The 23,860-nt window shown below is 43.4% G+C and overlaps 1 protein-coding gene across 8 annotated transcripts in view; it reads right to left on the reverse strand.

Annotated features, from left to right (window-relative positions):
• Positions 1–23,860, reverse strand: part of FN1 (fibronectin 1) — a 167,549-nt gene that overhangs the window by 126,532 nt on the left and 17,157 nt on the right. For all 8 annotated transcript variants that reach the window (XM_085644997.1, XM_085644996.1, XM_085644994.1 and 5 more), the window contains exons 2-11: positions 11,734–11,862; positions 8,554–8,691; positions 7,155–7,286; positions 6,307–6,444; positions 4,893–5,051; positions 4,281–4,472; positions 3,144–3,323; positions 2,172–2,348; positions 1,883–2,035; positions 1,230–1,358 (exon numbers count right to left, since the gene is read on the reverse strand). In XM_085644997.1, the coding sequence (XP_085501123.1) occupies positions 1,230–1,358; positions 1,883–2,035; positions 2,172–2,348; positions 3,144–3,323; positions 4,281–4,472; positions 4,893–5,051; positions 6,307–6,444; positions 7,155–7,286; positions 8,554–8,691; positions 11,734–11,862 (1,527 nt within the window). The remainder of the gene's footprint in view (positions 1–1,229; positions 1,359–1,882; positions 2,036–2,171; positions 2,349–3,143; positions 3,324–4,280; positions 4,473–4,892; positions 5,052–6,306; positions 6,445–7,154; positions 7,287–8,553; positions 8,692–11,733; positions 11,863–23,860) is intronic.

Consider the following 23,860-nt stretch of genomic DNA (forward strand, 5'->3'; position numbering starts at 1 on the left):
CATTATGGTTTCACCGAGATGGAAAGATCTCGAATTTAGCCTTTCCCTAGTTTCCCTCATGAAATGCACAAGGAAATTATATTAAAATTATGGGGAAAGCATTCCATACACTCTAGGGTGCAAGCTTTCAAGTCAGAGCATCTGTAAAGTGGTAGTCATCCTACCAAGAGGAAGGCAGTCCAGCAATCCAGGTTACATTTATCGATTTAACAGAAAACCTCATCGAGGCACTGAACCCTGCTGTGTCTAATAGCCCAACAAGTTCAGGCAATTTAAACAACCTTGCCCCAGATGCCCCTCCCCCCTCCCAAAAAAAAAAAACATTAGATATCAATACGGCCAAGGGAACAGAAATACAGGTTCTTAGAACATGGATATCCGAATGTAACCAACTTCGGGAGATTAACAAAAACAGATTACTGGCTCTTGAATGGGCAGGTTACCATTAATTGGCTTGCTAGGGGGGCTGGGGGGGAGGGAGTGGGTAGTCAACATACAAAACGCAGCCAGGTTCTCGTGTATTCGAAAAAACTCCGCAAATAGAGCAGGACAAACAGATCCCACCTTATCTGCCTTCTGTAGTTATACATTCAAAGAGACACACGGTAAACAGATCATGCCTGTTAAAGTTCATATTCAGAGATCGGTGTTTTTGCAACACGATTTTTTATAAAGTTACCTTAGAAAACAGCTGCCTGCGATTCATTTTTGCACGCATGTATCTTTTTATAGGGTGGTTTATGTTTTTTTCTTCTATTCGGATGGGTGAGCGGCACAAAACACCGCATTCCACATTTAAAAGTCCATTATGTACATTTGAAACGCGCTCATCTAGTTTCAGATCAATGGAACACCGGGAAACCAGGGGAGGCGTTGGTGGTTGAGGGTGGGGGCGTCTGATAAAGGACAGCAAACATGGAGGGGTGGAAGGGGCACAAACGGAGCCGAAGCAAGTCAAGAGGCCCAAATGGGTAAAGGAAGGTTAAAGGGCAGAGGCCGGTCAGCTTCAGGGTTCATTAGAGCATGGAATTACTGTAAACACTGGCTTCAAATAACAGGGCACTTCTATTTGCTGCAAACTAGTGTACGCGTGGTATCCTCAGAACCTTAAATCTAGTTAAGGCTCAAGTTAGTGTGGTTTCTCCTTTTAGACTGTTCGATTATGCGGATCAAAACAGAAAAGGAAAAAAAAAAAAAAAACACAAGTATAGAAATTAGTTTGCACTTACCAATTGCATCGCACTTCCACCTGCCCCGACCATGTCCGTAGCACGTGCAGTTCATCATGTGGCCCTCCTCGTGACGCTTTGTGAAGGTATGGTTGACGTCATAGGTGGTCCCGTCTACGATACACTGATCTGTGGACACGGATAAGACCGTCAGCTAAGGACGTGAACAAACATTGCACATCATCCCTCTATGGAACATCACACCACATTTCCATCCTGCAACACCACCCCAATTCAGCGATAACTACGTCAACGTGTACACTCTTCAAGGGCAGAGATCCTGCAACTTTGTGTCCACATGTTATGGCACAAGTTGACATGTTTAGCAAAACTGAACAATTTCATACGCTATCCCCACCCCCAAAAAGGAAAAGGCATCATTGTTTTTGTAGGAGACACCCGACCAAAAGTAGCAGGGTGTCACTACATGAGCGGTTGAGGGTATGTAGTGTCTACCCAGTGTGTCAAGGGTAGCTCAGTCCCTACACTGCAGCTCATACAACAGGGAGCTATATTTCCAGGGTAGGCAAACTAAAAATCAAGTAGAATGGCAAAGTAAAGTAAACATATCACAAAGAGAACACATTGGGTTTAGGAAATGTTAGTTAAAATAAAGCGGATGGTAAGAGCCAGAAAGGGCCACAGTGGATTACCACGGAGCTGCGAGTAAGCGACGCAGTTCCATTCCCCTCGGCCGTTCCCCACACAGGTGCATCTCATCATGTGCCCCTGGTCATGTTGCTTGTCCCACTGATCGCCAACACGATACATCACCCCTTCATTGGTGGTGCAAATCTCTTCATGGGCTAGAAGGGGGAAAAAAAAAAAAATTCCAGCTACTAGTCTTTGCAACAGACTACTGAAACATACTCGAAGGGCCCGCAGCCTTTAAGGTCAAACCCAAAGCCCGCCCCCCTTGAAGGATGCCTGCGCAGCACTCACCTGCCATAGGGCAGAAGCCAAACTTCTGATCTGCATCATAGTTAAGAGTGGTACCGCACCACTTCATACTGTCCCTTCTCCCTTCCGATGTGCAGTCAGTGTAGTTGCGGTTGTTATAAAGGAATGGGAAGTGGCAGAGGGCCCCGTTAGAATTGCCTCCACGGGTCTGGACCAGAACTGTAAAGAACACCACATGGGAGAATGAAGAGCATGGGGTCGGCGATGCAGACTTCAAAGTGACATTCACAAAAACCAGTAGATTTGCTGTCCACACGTTACTGCCGATAAGAAATGCCCGCTGCAGTGACCAATTTAAGGAAATGCTTAGAAAATCGTGCGTGACTAAGAAAAAAAAACATTGAATGCGACGAGTATACATTTGATAGAAGATAATGCCTCTTGAGTTCCATTGGCAGGATACAGCCACACAGCCAAGATTCTCATGTGGACCAACTCAAGAAATAGAGAAGTTTAAGCTAATAACTCGGTGTTTGACCCAGAGAAGGAATCTGAAGGCGGCTGAAGCAAAGCCTTCTGGAGTACGTAGAGAGTACTATACATTCTCCATGAATGGCACAGATGCTTTTTGGACACATTTTACTAGTACAAATCAGAGAGACTTTAGAAGCTATACATTTAAATATAAAGCAGCGGACGGGAGCACAGCATTATTCAGTACCTGGCAGCTACAGCGGTAAACAAGTTCGGTCATTAACCCAATGGCAATTTTCTATAGAATAAAAATGCAAGTATCAGTTAAGCTCATAACGCTTACTTACGCTATGCTGCAATCGAGCAGCATTTCCTTTTATCAGTTAACTTCAGCTGTGACCAACCACTAGTTTGTTGGGGGTATGGGGGGCACACCAGTTGTTAAATTCTTCATTATAGGACCTAAACTACTATACTGAAAGCCCGATATCAGTGGAACTAACTTCTCCACCCCACGCCCAGATCTCAGCAATGCCTTACCATTATGCTCTGTGCAGAATGAATACTTCTTGTCCTCTTCAAAGTTAGAGGTTGTTCCACACCAGAGCTTCCCATCCTGGCGACCTGCATCGGTGCAGGAATAGTAAGTCTTGCCTCCATATGTAAACGGTAGGGCGCATGGTTCTCCATTGGAATTACCACCATAGGTTTGAGTTGGAGCTGAAAGGAAAATAAAACTCATAAGTTGTAGGATTCATGCGGTCAGACTTTGCAAGTTACTGCAAGCTTCCCCTCCATTCCATTAAAAAAAATAAATGATACAAGGAAAGTGGTCATGGGCTCATCACAAATGGCAAGTGATGTATGCAGCCTTATGAATGTTATAGGATGCAAAGAGAACTGTAACCTTTGGCAGAGGCCCTACACCTGGACTGTAAGAGCAATAAGTACTTCATGACCTACTAGTGCCAGGAAAAGTGAGGGTGTTCTGAATAGCTGCTTGGCTGAAGCGGTGCAGTTTTGGCCACATTGAAACAGTTTGAAAGCTTTACCTAAAGGGTCATCAGTATGTATATGTAGTTGCACGGGTGGTCCATTTTTCAGCAGAATAAAAACTGGTCCTAATTATTGTTCCCCTGTAATTATTTTTCTCCATTTTCAGCAACAGTGTGGTATTGTGCACACATTTGATTGTCTGTAGACTTTACTCCTAATTTAGCATCTCCAATGCACTACCCTATTTCTCACCAAATACCTTTCAATAGATCCTCTACTTCCACTCGGACTCATCCCAAACCCAATACTACTATGATCCCCAAAATAATCCTTCCTAGACTATTCCCTCCTATACCCCTCCATGCATCATCTCAAACCGCTTACTATTCTGATCCCCTAAACCAGCCCTTCCAAAACTCTTCCCTCATGTATCCCTCCAAGACTCATCCAAAACCTTATCTTTCTCCCTAATTCACCACTAATCTCATTTGGATTCCAGAGTAGTGTGCTACTCTCCAGAAAACGCGTGGACGCCTTGTCAGGGGTAGTAAGTGTTATATAAATGCAATTACAATACATCATTTGAGCAGGAGCATTTAAGGAACAGGAAGATGACAAGATAGAACGGACACCACAGAGTGTAGACATGCACCACTGCCCTAAAGAGATGCTAAAGCTTACTGATTTCTTTGCAGCTGACACCATTCCCCAGGCAAGTGCACAGCATCTGTTTGCTGCCTTGGGTCTTTATCCACTGCATCCCGATAGAGTACAGCATGCCGTTGTCAGTGGCACAGTGACCATAGGGCTCCAACTGGGTCTCCGGCTGGTAGATTGCAGTCCGTACTTCAGTGAACGTATTTGAGACTGATCCTGGTGGGAAGTTTAACACAGTTCAGAAAACGCACCGTAAACTTTTAGACTGTTTAACAAGCACCACAGGTCACTTTGTAGAAAACCGAAAATTCCATCTAGTAAGAAAGACAAGCAAGTAAATCTTTTACTCGCATACTGTAGCATGTAATCATTGACTCAGAAGTCCATAACTGATCAAGGTAGTCATCAATTACTAAATAGATGACTCTTGGGGGATTTTAACTCTGCTTCAAATACTAAAAAACAAAAAACACCATTTCAAAGAAAGTTGATAGGGAAAACGATACACTATTTGTAATATACCGAGTTAATGGCCACAGCAAAAATGGAAGTGTCCCTACAAAGACATTTGGCTCTGATCACCTTTCCCACCGCCTGCTCCCCCGCAATTCCCCTCCTGTGGGAAACAGCCCTTACCAGTGCCAGAAGCCTGGAGGGAGGCATGCCTTTCACACTTCCACTCTCCTCGGCCATTCCCCGTGCAGATGCACTGGAGCAGATTCCCTCGGGCATCGGTTTTGCTCCAGGTGTCACCAATCCTGTATGAAGTCTTTGTATCCTGGTCATTACACCGGTCTGTAAAGTAGAAGATACCATGCATAAAACACAATTAAATACAGGACCAAGAGGCTGTTCAAAGGATCCAGTCGAAACAAGTTAAAGTCAACAAACCCTTTGAAAGAAAATATGGAAACAAAACATCACATTAGTTGTAACAAAAACAAGCAAAATATTTGGTAGAAATTTCAGTGACCGCTTCATTTTAAGATAAACAGGACAAACTCCAGAGTTGGAGCTTAAAGAGCAGTGTTCGTGCTAACCAGGCCTTGCGGGGGTAAACCATAGGCAAAAAAAAAATATATATATATATATATATATATATATATATATATATATATATATATATATATATATATATATATATATATATATATATAAATAAAAGTCAACCATGGTCTTCTTGAATTACTACAAAACCAGGATTTGTACTCAGTCGTCAGAAACTGGATGGATTAGTATCCCATTTGTGTCACCTTATTACAGGCAACCATTTATAGCTATTGAAGTCCAACAGCCACTCAACCGGAATCAAAGCTTCTGTCTCGAAGATTAGTTTACACAATATGTGGACTACAGACAGTCTTGACCTCAGGCCTCTGATGTACTTCCACAGTTTTCTGCCAGTTTGTGGAATGATCAGGTCCATTTTAAATGCATATTGTACACAACCCTCCTCCCGCCCCCCTCCCCTTTACAGTTGTGTGCACAGCCTTGAAACCATGACGCCTTCAAACTCTAGACTTTACAGCCTTCTTGGTAAGACAGACAATGAGCGCACACACACATCACGGGCAATAACCACAATTTGAGGGACCACTACCGAGGACCCCCAGTCAGCACTGATCACATTAGGAAGAAGTCAGATTTTTAAAGGTAGGATGCGACTGTGTTGCTAAGATGCTGCTTCACGGAGAGGCCGGCTACTACAACAAGAAGCCCAGTACCCCTCCCACCCAAGCATCCTGAAAGAGCAATGAATGCTTCTAACTGGGTAATATCCGGCAGACTCCATGCGTCCATAACAGCGAAGAAGCAAAATAATGCTATTAGGTCTTTGGACCCAGGGCAACTGCAAGTTTTCAACTTTGCCCTTTTAACATTGTGACATGTATATTCTAAAAAGGTTTTATTGAGGTGGATTTGTTTTTAAGAGTATTCCCTGCCAAAAATAGAGTATAGGTGGATATAAGAACGTTAGTTATTCTTGGAGCACAGTCAAGCGAACCTCCACCTGCTGAAAATTCAGCCCCTGAACGTGCTATTAACATACTTCGAGATGTGCATGTGATGCGTCCACTTCCTTCGCCCAGACAGGTGCAGTCTACCATCATCCAGCCCTGGTAAGGCTTCTCCCACGTCTCGCCTACCACATACGACGAACCAGCCGTGTTGTCGTAGCACCTCTCAGCTATAAGCGATTAGAAAACGGGAAATTAGATTTTTCTTAATACCAGAGAATTCAGTAAAATCACTTTTGCACTTCATGGGCTAAAACAAACTGCTCCCAAGTCAATTGCCTGCAGAGTATCCAAGCATTTCTAAAGCTTAAGACCATCCTCCCAACTCCAACCCCCATTCCAAAATAAATAAAAATAAATTAAGAGTAAAGCGTCGGACGAGAGCAGAAAGTAAACAAATACGAAATATGAAATATTACCAATAACAAATGCTGTAAATGCTTTGGGAGTACGCCAGGCTTTGCAAACTACATACACAGTTAGAAAAATATTTCAAATAGGAATTTAGAGAGGTTAGGAGTTCTTTCGACTTTATGACCTACTGCTTTCACACTCGTTCGGACTAGTCAACTGAAAAGATTAGGACAACAACTGATCATCCTACAAAATCGTGGCTTTACATTCAAAGTAGTACAAAGATTCTGGACATGCTCACACAAATGTAAAGACAAGGTAAACCATAACAGTTATTTTGGCCCCTCTAATGAGGAGCCCTGTGATTATTAAAGTGGTTATGTAGAATGCACGTATTAAGTATGGCTGGGGAAAGTTTGACCAGTGCCTGGCAGATGGATGTTCGAGGTCAACTACACTGGTCTGCCATTTTAAGACTAGATGTGCACACATTTTCCATTTTCTTAACATGGCACAACTCGCTTACCTACGGGTTTACAGGTCCATTCTCCTTTGCCATTGCCTAGGCACACACACTCCAGCATGTAGCCCCCAGTCTCATGAGGCCTTCTCCAAGTATCACCAATTTTATAAGACTGGCCCCCTTCATGGCAGCGATCTAGGGAGGTGAAGAAATAGACAATCTGAAATCCTCGGTTTCTAAAACCGTGAACCACAGTAGGACAATTCACACATTGCATTTGATCTGTTGGAGACTCACAAAAGCAGCAGTCTAAATGAACGTCAAACTCTAGCCATTGTGCTTTCTGAGCAAGGTTTGAGTCTGGCTGAGAGGAGTACAGTTTAAGGGATGCTGCCTTTAGAGTTCTCGGCCTGAAACTTCATGTTGCTTAACAATCTCTTTATTTGGTGAAACATCTTTCAGTTAATTGTTTTGTCTGTTTTATTAACTTTTATACCTCGACATAAGAGGTCAACTTATGTCTTTTTTTTTAAATTGTTTTCCAATTTCTTCTGGGTGGTAGTTTTCATATTTAACTCGATTGTTGTATTGTAGAGTACCGTCATGTGGCCTGGTTTACACTCTAGCTACCTAAATAAAAGTTGACATTTATGAAGTACTGAACATTGGCATGCCATAGTTGGTGCCTTCATCCTGGTGTGAAAAATAGCAAGGGCGAGGTGCAGTGTGTGGAGTAGACCAGAGCAAGTTTAAAACAAATGTTCAGTAGAAAAGAGTCGCACAAAGCACAGCCTCCATTTCTAGATCTTTGGTAACTTTTAAACCAGGCATACAAAGGCTGAGGATATGGACATTCTACCTCAGAAATGCAACTTAGCTTCTGAGTTTGCAAGCAGAAGCTCGGAATCAAGTCAATCTTAATGAATGGTTACCATCTATGGCAACATATACCGAATGTACCAACAAAATATTCCAAGATTGGACTTAAGCCAAGTTTATGGCTCGCGGTGATGCCTCAAAAAACACCACCAGAATATTTGGGTGGTGGCATTGTCTCTACTAATAAGAGAATTTATTTTTTACCCCACTTAGGCCCTTCACACTCTTGTTTTAGTGGCATTCACTTTGAAACCAGTCAGTAATACAGCTTAATAAGTAATCGAATCACCAAAAGACAGGAAAAGAGACTGCAAATTTCTTCATGCTATGCACAGTAAGTAATGGAACAGATTAAGTGCATCCTCCTATTGAAATTCACAGCACTCCGGCCAATCAATACATCTAGGTCTTCACGCTCTTAAAACATGGCCTTCCTCACAACAGGCTACAATGACAGCCTAGTTACAAACTTTGGTCCAGATTGCTGGCAGTGCGAGCAAGTCCTGAAAGAACTCATGATACTCTGGCAGTGCTAATCATGGATACAAACAGGGTAACACGGAGAGGAACCAGAGGTACATACTTGCAATTGTGCAGCTGATCCGACCTCGCCCTGCTCCAATGCAGGTACAGTCCCAGATCATGTTGTCCTTGGGGCGTTCATACGTATCTCCTACCCGGTAATTCAGTCCAGTGTATTTGTCAAAGCAAGTCTCTTCAGCTGGAAGGAAAAACAAGCCATACTTTATTTCAATTAATCAGGATTATAAAACTTCAATTTACCCATATCTGGCTTGAGCAGGGTGTGATGGCTTAGCGGACTAATGCGTCCACTGTAGGGGCCTGTGTTAGACCTTATGGTCACAGGTTCAAATCCCAGCAGGTCACTCAGCCTTCCATCCTCCTGAGGTCGGTAAAAGGAGTACAGTTGCATAACAATAAGCATCTGCTATTCAGTGCCAAGATACCCACGTGTAAATGTGCGCTTTTTAAATACAGATGTAATGCTTATGCCCCCCCCCCATCCTACCCATAGCGTGTTTAGCACATCTTTTATCGTAATACATCTAGTAGAATTTAATCTTAGACCTAAACAATGGGGGAGTGTCAATCAAAAGCAAAGGGGTGTGGCCTATAAACTGCAATAGAAAAATATAAAGCATGAAAAAATTATATAGCTTTACAGACAAATTAAAGAACAAACCTTGGCCATAAAACACACCAAATAGGTTCTTTAATTGAAAGAATAAGTTAGACCTGTGACCTAATTTATAGATTGTGGTTACAGTGATTGGTGCAAAATAAAAGTGTGATAACTTTCCCAGTATCTAGTTCTTCTGGTGGACAGCTGCCTCGGACCATACTAGAGTTCACTCACCCACGAATGAGTGAACATCTCCCAGTCTAGGGAAATTGGTAGCCCCTCCTGAGGCTAAGTTAATATTGAAAAGTGTGGTGGATTTACATTAAAGAGGTAAGGTAGGCTACGCAGCTATCAACATTACATCACCACTTTTGGGGGTGCACTCCCATGCCCAGTCACAATAGTGGAAATTCCACTGCCACAACTGGCAGGACCGCTCCACATTAATTGCCAAATTAGCCTTCCCTCCATGACCGAGATATAGAAATTGGTGTAAAAACCTGCCAGCAAGGCAGAAAACTCAAATGCTGAGAACTTTCAATGTAGTAGCTACGCACATCTGCAACAGAGGCAAATCCATTAGCAGTCTTTTCATGCTCGACAAGGATACCTTTGGAAGAACATCAACTTACAAATTGAGCACACGATTATTCCCCACCCCCTTCAAAAAATATTACATTCCTGTCTGGAATTTACAGCTGCAAACAGACACCTTCCTGTTCCACTGAAGCCATATCCCATCTTGCGCCAACAAACCAAACCTGGACTCAACCATTTGCCACCCCACCACTCATTTCACACCTAGAACACAACTGCTTATTCTGGCAATTTGATTTGGACTGACTAAACCCCTGCATCTTAATATGGACCGGCCAGCCAGGTAATACGACCATTCAGTCCTCTAAGACTCATCACTACTGCTAAAACTGCCCAGAAACGGTTCACCTGATGTCACAGACCACTATATGCACCCTCTCCCAGTAATAAGCAGAATACAGAGCACCTTACACCCTCCCCCTCCAGAAACTGACCAGTGCGACAGTTCCGCACCCCCCAAGCCTTCTCAACTGTACCTCAAGGTATCACTGGCACACGATATTCCTAAACAGTAACAACCCAAACATAGCTAGCTGCAATTTACCTTAAACTCAACCTGACAAACAGCATCAGCCCTGATCAGTGGCAGAACACTTGCTGCAAATTAAGAGACGGCTACACCGCCTGAACCATTCTCACTTCCCACTAACCCGGTGTTAAGTTCCCTCTTCTCTATATGAAGAGTCATCTACTCTAGCACGTAATGAAAGAAGATTAAAAAAGTACTTCTAGAACAGATAATTGTTCATTGCTTCAAGTACCCTCCATGCTAAAACCTCTCCAAAGAAGTGAGGGTGTTCAAATCTGAGGTTCAATGGAAGCACCAACTGCTCTGCTATAGAAAAATCAACTTTATCTAGTCTTTTAGGTTACCTTTAATACAACTGATAGGCAAAGTTCTTAAGAGTGAATTGAAAAGCAAGCAACCAGCCATTTAGCTGATCAAAAGACCTTTTACTTCAATGCCAAACAAACTGCCAAAACAGGTTGTCGGAGTCAATTACTCAGGGCCTCACATATAAAGAAGCATGGGCAAAGTCAGGTTTTCCCTTTGCCAGTGCTGTTCAGCATTGGCAAAAATCATTTACCAAGGTTATGCAGGAGGGCCAAAAGATGTGACCACTGGCAGATGCAGGATTTTTAGGCATGTGCAATCATGCAAGTCCATACACCAATGAAGTGGGAGTGCAATTTTGAAAACATTTTAATGAAAAAAGTTCAAAGAGAAGCAGGAACGGGACAGTGCAAAGAGAAGCACACAGGCAAGCAAGAGCAACATGGTGTGTGTGTGGGGGGGGGGGGGAGAAGAAGCCTACAAAGGAGATAGGTGGAACACCTGCACACTGGGTGCTTAACTAGAAAGAAAAAAAAAGGAAGAAAAGTAGTACCATAAAACAGAGCATTGGAAGGACAAACGTCAGCCAATCAGGAAGATGGTAAAGAAGCTATGCTCAAGGGGAGGTACCAACAAGATGAGACTCGGTGGCAGAGGAAAGCAATGGATTAAGAAGTGAGACAGCAAGAGTGACAGGGGGCGGGCTTTCAGCCCACTATCTGTTCTTGGTAAGCCCACTGCAAAGGGTCTTTCGCAACTACATTTTGTGCTCTGGTAAGAGGAAAAAAAAAAAACAAGGATAATAAACGGATGTTCATACGGGTACTCAAAGTATTTGTCACCCACACAATTATACCTAAATATAAGACTAAGTGCAGCAAAGTATAATTAATTTTCCATTACTCAAAACACTGCAAGACTGATAAATGTTGTCATTCTGTGTTTGATACAGCACTTAACACCTACAGAACAGTGAAAATGCAATACAGAGTTCCAGTTGAGATTAATTATCTATATTAAAGCCAGACTGAATACCGAGATTACATATGGCGTGGATGCTCAAGATTTGGGCTCATCTGTACTTGAGTACATGGTTTTGGCAAAGCTATGAAGAGGTAGCTATTGTCATTTGGTAATGCAGAAGAGGGGAGGGGAAAAAATAAATAAAAAAGGCTGCGGCTACTCACGTTCAGGTTTGCTTTCACAGTTAAATCCCCGGCCTCCTCCATAGCAGGTGCACACCAGCGTGTTCCCCAGGTACGTGCGTTCCCACTGCTGGTTTATCTGGTAGTACTTGCCATTGTCATAGCAGGCTTCTGAGGAAAAGAAAAAACTGCAAGTCACTCTCCGCAGACCTTTCCCGCTCATGATCCCCGAGCATATGCACAGGGAAGGCGCAGCCAGCTAGGATGACACTTTTTTCCATTTTTACAGAAAAATCTTCAAACAGCAAAGTAGGATCACAGTGCGAGACCCAAGGTAAGTCAAGGTACACTCAATCACCAGTATCCCGGACCCAACTACAGCACCAAGCTCCAGTTATATAAATATTAACAGTACTTCACCGAGAACCATACAATGAGATTAGCTGACTGAACACCAAAAGTGCATTTCACATTAATCCACTAATGGCAGGTGATATTACTTTAGGTCAGGGGTCTTCAACCTTTTCTGTATTGAGAGCTACTCACGTTCATTGAACATCATCATCGTGAGCTACTAAAGGCAGAGCAACTTGTGCATTATTCCCAAAGTCTCCCACCCACAGCTTCATTGGCCAGGGATAAAGATAGCCATTTAGTGTCTGCAATGCACAAAATGAAACCAGGGAGCCTGGTGCTAGTTCCGGCTTCCCTCTTCAACAAATTGTGTGCTCCTGACCTCTGTAGTAAGCAGCTAAGACTACAATCATAAGAATTCTTATCGAGCTGCGGTGCTGTTCAAAGCTGCCAGCGTGATAAGCCATAAACTGCATCTCACCTTTTCATCCACCTCACTACTACTTTCCATAACTCAGTAATTGGACCTTGGTGGTCATCACACACATGGCAAGACTTCCCATATAGGATCACAAAATTAAGACAACACCTTTCCAACCACACACCCTACAAAGATTAGCTTGCGGACCACGTAGGCAAGTGCTTCAGTGCACCACATAAGGGAATAAGAACTATATAAATGCTGAAATACAATTTTATTAAATCCTACTGCTTTTTCTACATGATCACACAATGGGACCTGGCAATGCCAGAGTTCAGGGTGTGCACTGTACAAAATGCTCTCCTGACAGACTATAGCTTTGTTACATGTAATATCCTATTCCACATGACTGGTGCACCAGACTTGCCACTTGTTCATTAATAGGACCTGGTTGTCAGGGATGGTGCAATTCCATAATGGCTTAATTTTCAAATGCTATTACTTCTAAAAATGCCTCTCGACTTTGTGATATAGGTTATTCATATGAAATGCTTCCGTATGTAGGACAAATAAACATGTTCTATTTCATAAAACATTCCAACATATTTTGACTATGAAGTAAAAGCTGATTGGTCGCACACTGCTACACCTACCAAGCGTGTTCCCCCAATGAAAAAGTGGTCCCTGAGGTCAGCGTCGGCGAGTACGCCTATGCCCGAGTCATGAGTGCGAGTATGCGTGGCTGACGAGAGGCAACAACCTCGAAACACGTGTCCAGGGATGGCACACGCCACGCATACTCGCACTCATGACTCGGGCATAGGCGTACTCGCCGACGCTGACCTCAGGGACCACTTTTTCATTGGGGGAACACGCTTGGTAGGTGTAGCAGTGTGCGACCAATCAGCTTTTACTTTATATTCAGGCTCCCTTGAGCCGGTGGGGCCGACGGGCTCATGGTGTACGCCCTGCGCGCTACGAGAGGTATTTACCTGTTATTGATTTTAGCAGCTTACACAGCAACCCCATACACTTTTCCTACTCCCTGCTGACGAGAGGCAACAACCTCGAAACACGTGTCCAGGGATGGCACACGCCACGCATACTCGCACTCATGACTCGGGCATAGGCGTACTCGCCGACGCTGACCTCAGGGACCACTTTTTCATTGGGGGAACACGCTTGGTAGGTGTAGCAGTGTGCGACCAATCAGCTTTTACTTTATATTCAGGCTCCCTTGAGCCGGTGGGGCCGACGGGCTCATGGTGTACGCCCTGCGCGCTACGAGAGGTATTTACCTGTTATTGATTTTAGCAGCTTACACAGCAACCCCATACACTTTTCCTACTCCCTGCTGACGAGAGGCAACAACCTCGAAACACGTGTCCAGGGATGGCACACGCCACGCATACTCGCACTCATGACTCGGGCATAGGCGTACTCGCCGACGCTGACCTCAGGGACCACTTTTTCATTGGGGGAACACGCTTGGTAGGTGTAGCAGTGTGCGACCAATCAGCTTTTACTTTATATTCAGGCTCCCTTGAGCCGGTGGGGCCGACGGGCTCATGGTGTACGCCCTGCGCGCTACGAGAGGTATTTACCTGTTATTGATTTTAGCAGCTTACACAGCAACCCCATACACTTTTCCTACTCCCTGCTGACGAGAGGCAACAACCTCGAAACACGTGTCCAGGGATGGCACACGCCACGCATACTCGCACTCATGACTCGGGCATAGGCGTACTCGCCGACGCTGACCTCAGGGACCACTTTTTCATTGGGGGAACACGCTTGGTAGGTGTAGCAGTGTGCGACCAATCAGCTTTTATATTTTGACTATGACACTATTTGCAAGTCTTTGCTTGTGCAAGTAAGGGGCCACAGACCCAAACTTCCCCCATGCTCAGCTCTCCCTGTTGATTTATTGGCCTTTTTTTTTAACAGAAAAAAATGGCCACTGCAAAGGTGAGGTACTTTATTTTAAATGGGAAACATTTAAAGGTGGAGTGTTTGAATTTATATGGTGCCATAAAATTCTCACTTCATTTATTTTTTTATAAATCTGTTTATTGAACTTAAGCAACATACAGTTTTCCCGCTATGACGGGCATCCCTACCATTTCATGTAGTGGTATTTATATCATACAATGTTCTCTCACTTCATTTTAAATGTCTCCCATGAGGTCATTACATTCAAATCATTTAACAGGTATTTTTTTTCCTTTTCAAATAGAGCACCTCTTGAAGTTCTCCATGGGCACAAACCGGTGCCAGGAACTTAATTTCACACTTCTCCCCATTATTTCATTCTAATGTAATGAAAAGGTTCTAGTGCCAGCTCCCCCTACCACAGTTAATTTCCAGCTTGCTCAAAGTCCGCTACCCTCTGCACTCGCTATACCGTCTGCCGTCTGTTTGTGCCTCCTCTGCCCGTTTCGGCCTTTTTGCTTCCCTCTTTGTCCCTTTTCTGATCGCTCATTTTTCTGCCCTCCGTTTTGCACTTTTCTGCTAGTTTCTTCCCCTCGTTTCCTCAAGACCTGGCTTCTTGACAGACTTCGCACCCCAGTTCCCATATACCCCCAGGGGTGACCGTGCCGCGCTCTACAAATGCGGATTGATTAGACATGTAAAGTTATGCTCCTGGTTCCATTTTGTGGCCAGGAACAAAGTAAATTTAAAAATACAAGTTGCATGTGAAATACTGCTTTAATTGAAGGAATACATTACACAGGGTGTCGGCGAGCTATCAGTAGCTCACGATCGCCTGGTTGGAGACCCTGCTTCAGAACATAATGATCTTTCCAATGGGCCCAAACTTTAAAATTGGTTGGGGAGGGGGTTGGGTTTGAAATTCGCTTTACTCTGAAGCTGTACATCAGCCTATATTTCAAGACCAGACCACAATTCTTGAAGCAGAACTGAGAAGCACCACAGCACACCCACCAAACCTTACACTACACAGCAGTTTACTGGATTTCATAAAGGTTGGCCCTTTCCAGCGCCATTATTGAACTATGAAATCCATTGGTGCTTTGAACACAGCACTAATGTTATTCCAGAAGTCTTGGATCTCAGGGCATTTTTGTATTGGGAAGGAATGAGAACGTGTTCACTCTGAGGCAGAGGTCATCGGTCATGTACAGATTTACACTTGTATCCGTTTATAATCTTTTGCTGAATAGACGCCTGATCAACAGCAACTTCCCTAAGGTAGAGATGTGCCTCCTCCCACTAGATATCACCCTACTGGTTGCAAATCCCACTATCTTTTACGTGACCATGTGTCAGGGGGATTTGGTTCAGTAGATCAGGGGCTCCGCTTCTCTAGCGTTTCTACTAATACTTCATAGGTTTGGGGGGGGGGGGGGGAGAAAGACGTCCGAGTGGATTCTCCAGACTAAACTCCATTTTAACCAAGCTTGCCCATCTGTGCCCACCCCCTAAGCACAGACCACCAAATTAGTGGGTTTCAAAAGCTATGCCAGTACTCTACCACCACATACAACTGAAAGGAGGCATGCTGTATTACCCACTGCCAACAGTTAATCATGAGGGGTCCTGTTGGGCGCGTAAAGGTAAAACCCATTGTATTCACAGAAATAGTTCTTACTTTTGTCGCTATACATCAAAAATCCCTGGTCAGCTATCTGACAGTGCGGAATTAAGGTGTTAGAAGGGACAAATTAGTACTCGGTAAAACCGAAGGTTGTACAGGAGTCTGTCAAAGTGAATGGGATTGGCAAGAGAAGTATCCCCTCTTCATGCATTCCGATTCTACCATCCCACACAGTTTTCTAAGAAAAGTAAAAGTCTGTCAAAATACAACTACGAGTAGGATGGTTTGTAACAGCTTCCACATCCCTTTTCCCATTCGATGCGAACTATCCTGCCATCAATCACAGTGCAGAAAAGGGAAATCTCAAACATTATTGCTGAATCTTTAAACTAGAAAGAAAAAAGGTAAAACAATGAAATTTTTGAAACAATACAGGCAAAGATGGTCTTCAAGTGCTGCAAAGAGTTTGTGGGAGTCACAAACTTTAGCAAATTAAAACTGGGCAAAACCAGCTTTAGTTCTTAGCAGAAAGGGAACTTGTGAGTGGCTGTTTCCATCATCTACAGCCACTGCAAAGTCAGGTTTATGCCGTATTGGTGGGTTTGGATGCCAACCTTCATAAATTGAACCTGATTGTGGAATCTCTCTAAACCTGGCTTCCTGCGATAAGCCATAAAGGCACCATTTTAGAAACCGGGAAAACAAATTAAACATTCTTGCACCGAACACCTCACTTTAGTGGTGCAACCTTTAATAAACTGGACCTAGTTAGCAAGTCTTCAAGAAAAGCAGGAACATGTAATAAAATCTGCCACCAGACTCAAGTTGGCTCATCTGAGTAAGCAAACATCCCCCCCTCCCACACACCCCAAAAAAATAAAATAAACTTGGCTGTTCGGTCTGCTTTCGACTGATTGATGCTCACTCACTACTGCAAGAACATCATCAGTGCAGATGGACAGCATTGGAGACGAGTTCTCTTTCTTTAAATGGGCAATTTCTTTACAAAGCTCCAAGTGCGGAAGTTTGTAGTTTAAAGCAGTTTACTGTTGTCCTAATGCTATGTATTCCGAGAATAGAGCTGAAAAGCGAAAAGGGTCTAAATGTGAAAGAGTACATTTAAAGGTGAAGTGTGTGATTGTGTGAAAATCAAATTAAAACAAACACTGGCAAAGCCAATACGTTTGGAATTGGACGCCAGCCTTTTGGTACTTATTCTTTTGTCATGATTTTTGCAGAACCTTACCGTGCAGAAAGCTGCTGTGCCTCAATAAAAAAAACATAAGAAATACATGGCTATAGGCAAAAAAAATGTGGGGTCTCACACACACTACCAGAGTACTCCCTTGCACTAAAGACAAGTGCTGGTGTGCTCCTTGTGAAAGGGCAGCATGACATAACTCATAGTGAGGTGAGCCAATGGCTGAAGTGGGCTAACGCTCTGCCCCTTGGGGAATGCTGGAGTGGGTGGAAGCAAAAGGTAAATGACACCAGCAGGCGAATATTAACTTACGGGGGTTTTAAGCCAGATTTCATTTGCTGTACAAATAATTTTAGTAAACATTAAAATGTCTTGGCTAGCACACCTAGAAGAAAGAGCAGTAGGAGCTTAAATTCAGAGTATATGTGAGCTGCTGTCTGCATTGCTCTGGTCTTTCAAGAGGCTGTGCTCTCCATAACTTTCAGACTAGTGAAATAGCAGTAGACAGATAAACAATGGCCACTATAGAAGGAATTTAGAGCAGCTCTGGCAGGAGACAGGAACTGATAAAGCTGGAATGTGTCCTGTGATCACATCAAAAGCACCCTACTATCACTTCAGGATTAAAACACCATCACTAAAGTAATTATAAAGTGAAAACAAAAAGCACTGGCAGTGAAGGGGAGCTACATTGTGTGCAAACGGTAATTGAGAGACAAATGCAATCACTCAAAGAGCAGTAAGCCAGGGGCTGACCCCATGGTGTATGTTGTGGTGGCCAGAAGCAAAGTTTGAATGAAGGTGGCTGAAAGCCCCTTTAAGTACATTATACTTATTTTAGTATAATCATAAGGTCTTGGCCAATGCTTCCCCCAATTCATCACGCATGAAAAACACGTGAAACCATTTCTTTTAATTAGAACACGGATACCATGATCAGAAATGGAGACCATGTACTAAGATAGTTGAACAGAAGAAAAAAAAATAGTTCATACAGGATTCAGAAGCAGCCAACTATAGGTTTAATTGGAGTTGATGGACAGAGGGAAAGTTGAAATAAGAGGGATAATCTGGAAAAGAGTGTGGGGGAGAGAAATGAATGTTTTGTGGCACGCAAAATCAAGTCTTGCTGCTGGATGTTCTAGAAAAATAAAAATTACAAGAAACGCCAGAACAAACTGTCATGCCAAAGATCACAAAAAGCTATCATTTGCAATGCAATAGGTCTCGTATTTGCGAGTGTTTCAGCTATTGACATTGTAAATTGCAATGCCTTTCATTTATGTGCTATGAAAACCTGCAAGCGGTGCATAAACTCGCTCTTTGTACTTCTAGTCCTTGCTTATGAGAAGCAAGGCTGGCAGTTAAAGAGGCGCAGTAAGCATGGACTACAAAAGTACAAAGTGTGTGTTTATGCAAAGCTTGCAGGCTTCAAAACACAAAAATTAAAAAAGAGGCACTCACTTACAATGCCAACAACTCAAACTGCTGCAAATGCAAAACCCATTACACTGCAAATGCTTGAGCCATAGGAAGGCATGGGCTGTAATGCCAGGATGTGCCTTTCAAAAGCAGGAGGGAGCTGCAGCCAAAACAGACTTCAGTCTTGAATGCACAGCAAATTTGTCAAGATAAGAGCAATATTTACAGCCCTGTTTACAACAGAGCTCTGTAAAGAAATAGTGCTCACAAGTTCTGAGTAACACATGTAACAGGGGCAGTCCTTGAAAATGGGCGGAGCTTTTAAAGCCAATATCCTGAATACACGAAGTCTTTTAGAGACCGAGCAAGCGCTGCCTAGGCGAAACCCAACAAGGAAGGGTATAGTTGTAATAGTTTTAGAGGTGGCAGGAAGCAGACATTGTTTGGGAAATAGAACAGAAGCCAGCCTTGTTTTTGCTGAGAACCAGTGTGAATTGGCATAGGAGAATAAGCAAGCTACCAGGTGTTTGTGAAAGCAGCAGACAAGACGTGTACTAGAAATCTGTTTGAGGGCAAGTGGAAGGCAACCGCCACACTGGGCATCAATCTCAACACATTCACTCAGTCACTTTATTGTCCTCTTTTCTCTTCACCCATAGTTTGACTGTCTGATTGTACAGAGAAACCAAAGTTGGTGTGTATTGCTGAGCGTTTGAAGCTGCATGCCACACATCGCTACACCAGGGATTGGGAACAAGCTTAAACTTCTGCACAAGGTACTACTGCCTTACCTTTCGGTCCATGGATAACTATGAAAGACTGTACAGAAGGACTCCAGTGGAGAGGGAGGACATCACATGGTGAGTGCAGATGAGCTGTTCCAGGGGCACAGCCTATTAACAGCGAACACACTCCTCACCACCAACTACTACATTCTTAGGAGCAGAGCCTGTTCACTCAAATGGGAGATCTGCCTGGGTAAAAAAACAAAAAAACTCTTGTCTGGATTAGACAGCTTTCCAACCCACTTTACTGAGGCAGATTCCAAAGGGACCCAAAGCTGGTTTTCTTTGGTGGTGACCACCGAGAGTACCAATGTTATGATAATGATGATATTTAGATTTAGTCTAAGCATTTAGGCAGAGTAGGTCCCCTTGTGTTTTGAACTGGCTCTAATGCTGCACATACTACCTTGCATTCTTGAACCATTACAGCTGGAGGCTTAAGATCTATTTTTGGTATTGAAAGCCATTTATTTCAAATAAAACTAATGTTAGCTGCAAATTCTAATGAGTATGTACTGTTTATGCAGCTCAGACTTCACAGCTCACTCTAGCTAGTCCATGAGCTAAGTATCCCAAGAGAGGCTTTTTCTACTTCAGGCCATATACCCAGCATCCTCAGTGTCCATCAAAATAAGTCAAGCCACACGTTTGGTTTTCATAATTACTCCAAACAGAGTACTCTGCGGTTTAACCACTAAACATGGGGGGGGGAGGGGGGGGGGTAACCACTGCCTGCTGTGAAGCAAAGAGATAAAGTATTTCAAATCTACAGCAGATAACAGCCTCGAATTCAGAGTAAAATACTCCAGACCAAGCCAGAACACCAACTAACCAAGGGATTGGTAGACATGAATTCGGTCTTAAAAGTGCAAATAATTCACATTGAAGTCAATGAAATGAGGGTGGGGAGAAGACCGGGTTACCTCACTTTTCTGCCATTTTCAGGCCAGCCTTGACAGTTCAGCTGCGCTCAAGACGATCATAATATTTAATCTCCATGGAGTGGCTTTTAGCTCCACCCAAAGGAGTATTTGTGTCTCAAAGGTGCCTATGGAGTGCCTGTATGGCAGTGCATGTCATTTACAACCCAAGAGAAGCCTGGATTACACATTACATTTTTTTCCTCAGAGTAAGCAATAGTTTTAAATGTGTTTTTTCACTGGTACAGAATATATATATATATATATAAATAAATAAATAAATAATCTACTGGCGGTCGCCAGTAGATACGATATAGTTACAACCTAGTTTCCATAGGAAATCTCAAAATTCTATTTTGAATAACTTTGGCGCCGGTTGACGAATCTTGGCGAAATTTTCAAAACTAATGGGGTGCTCAGTTCAGCTCGTACCCTAAAAGTCTCGGGGTGATTTGTCAAGTGGGGGCCGAGAAAAAAGGGGGTCCCAAAACGCGTTTTCCCCATGCATTTTTCCATAGGACCTTTAGACGCAGTTACAGCCCGAACGGCTGAACAGAATTACTTGAAATTTGGCAGAGAGGTAGCCATAAGGTCAAGGAAGTGCCTTTTGCAGGTCTGGTGTAAATCTGTTCAGTATTTCCAGAGAAAATAGCATATCAATATCTATATGCGCGCACCGTGCGCACTCTGTGCGCGCACCCTGCCGTGCGCAATTCTGATTGGTTGTTAGATGTCGGTAAACATTCGAATCGGTGGAAACCAGGAAGTGTCGGCCGCCATTTTGTCTCTCGCAGTCTGAGGGGGTGAAAAACAAAGGTGGAGAACGTGAAAAAGGGGCAGAGTGGACAGTTCCTGACCCCCTAGCCTGGGTCAGGGGGTCACACAAGGACCCCCAAGGGAGAAAAAAAACCAGTTTTTTTTAAAAATCGCGAGGTGCGCGCACTGCAAACCGTGGGTGCTGGGTGCGCGAAGCGCACCGAATGCCCAGAGCGCGCAAGGTGCGCGAAGCGCACCGTGCACGCAGCGAAACCTGAAAAAAAAAAAGGAAAAAAATAAAAATAAAAAAATAACTTAGCATTCAAAAAAACGTACAAATTCACTGAAAAAACCATAGGTTTCACACATGTTATAGTTAGCTGGACATTTCACTCGTAAAAAACTAATAAAATTCCCCCGTTATAGTTACTGCAGGCAACTATAACTCACGCGACCGCAATCCTCTGCTGATGACGTCAGATATTACATCACTGACGACATGTGTCTTTCTGAAAAATAAATATTTGTAATATGTATAGCTAAAGATTAATGGAAGAAGACATGGGTAAATAAGTGTCTAAATACAGTGATGTAATATCTGACGTCATCAGCAGAGGATTGCGGTCGCATGAGTTATAGTTGCCTGCAGTAACTATAACGGGGGAATTTCATTGTTTTTTTACGAGTGAAATGTCCAGCTAACTAGAACATGTGTGAAACCTATGGTTTTTAAGTGTATATATATATATATATATATATATATATATATATATATACACACACACACACACATACACACACCCATGGCATGGCCAGTGTTTGTTACACATGAAACCACTGTCTGTGAAAACATTGCACCTCATTAGAGTCAGTTAAAAACTTTAATACAGGAACCATTAACTGAAAGGTGATCAGATATTGCAATGGGCATGCCACTATGCTTAAACGCATATGGCAGCATTTAGTAACCAGATTTAATGGAGCGAAAAACAAAATGGTTAAAAGCTGCAAATTGGGACACAGGAGAATTACACGCAAAGAGAACAGAATGCTGAACAAAGTCATACATTCACCTCAGTACAGAGAACTGGGCCTAAATCCATCTGTTTTTTTGCTCCCCAAGCCATTCCGGTTTAGACCCAGCCATATGCCCATCAGTCTTGACCCTGTTCCTCACTGGACTGGAAATCCAGATCTTTGTGATTGGGGATAAATGTTTGCATTGTTCAGCATTCCGTCCATTATTTGTTCCTTTTGCTTTTGTTGCCTTAAGTGGGACAGGTATGCCCAGACATAGGTCCCGTACTCACCGCACCACTGAATTCAAGCAAGCCTGGCTGATGAGGGGCGATACCCTAAAACCTGTCCCAGGAATCTGGTTTCCGGCCCAAGAAGTTCCGGGCTTGGCAGTTCGGGCTGGACTGTTCCCACGAGGAACAGGGGCAAGACTGATTTGCATATGGCTGGGTCCAAAGTGGGGCAGCATGGTGAGTAAAAGAATGATGGATTAAACCCATATCTGTGACTGGGGGTGAATGTTAGCATTGTTCAGCATTCGGTCCATCATTTGTTCCTTTTGCAGAAGAATTACGTAGCAAATCTATCATGCAGGAAACAGCAGTCAGACTTACATAATTGCAGTGATCATGGTTTTGTCTATTGGTCAATCATCCTCCAACTGGAAACGGTACTGGTTACTCCACAAGAGTAATGAGTAAGCCAGTCACAACTAGGATTCATACTTGTGCGCCCCAGGTTTCTACAGAATCACCACCATGTGCATTATCCAAAGCAAGAAAATCATCTCAATTGGCTGCTCAATTCACAAGATTGGTGAGGGATGGTAGTAACTGGTCCAGAGCGAAGAACCATCCAGCTACTGGCACAAGCCACAGCAGTAAGCAATCAAGAAATTAGAAATGCAAGCTATTGAAATCGACCATAAGTCTTTAGGGAACAGCAAAGGTTGTCCATCTGTTGTGCGGCTCAGAATGGCATTCAAAGCAAAACACGGAGGTCTCAATATTTGTTCAGACAACTTTGGAGCACAAATACTGCTAACCACACAGGAGGAGGCTGAACGTCAGATGAAACCTTTGCAGTTAGTTTAAACATTAATTGAGCCCATGTACTTCAAACAGGTATGGTTCTATGACCGTTAGTTTATCGTACAATTTGTAGACAATGTGCAAATGATTAACATTCACAGAAACTCCCATCATAGTGGCGCGTGGTAAACTGGCAGCATATTGCCCCCAAACCCAAATTTTGATTTAATATGGGGGTCTTGGAAATTCAGGGGGGGGGGGGGTCGTCCTAAAGGGATTCCACTCACTGTGGGAGTATAGACTGCAAGTGCAACTTTAAAGGTCTGTCTGTGGGTGGTATGTAGAGAGTGGGAAAATACATATTATTTCGAGATACTGGAAGGGGTTGGCACCATAGTCTCAGTGACAAATGGAAAAAGACAACAAATCCTCAGGAAGTGCACGACAGTAGAGGGGCGGCAACCATGGCAGTAAATTAAGTGTAAAGGAGACCGTCATGACCATTCTTCTTAAATATGCAGTCCTTAATTCAAGATAGCCACCCCCTCAAAGGAGATCCCCTTCTGAATTTTAAACAGACGAGGCCTGGAAACACAGCCAGGTATTACTGAGATCACTAGACTTTCAATGAATGACAGAGGTTTGAGAATGATACACGGTTTCCTGAGGTAGTCTTACGGAATTTTTTGTACAAGACCATGGC

This window comes from Triturus cristatus, chromosome 3_1, assembly GCF_964204655.1.
Source record: "Triturus cristatus chromosome 3_1, aTriCri1.1, whole genome shotgun sequence".
Lineage (NCBI taxonomy): Eukaryota > Metazoa > Chordata > Amphibia > Caudata > Salamandridae > Triturus > Triturus cristatus.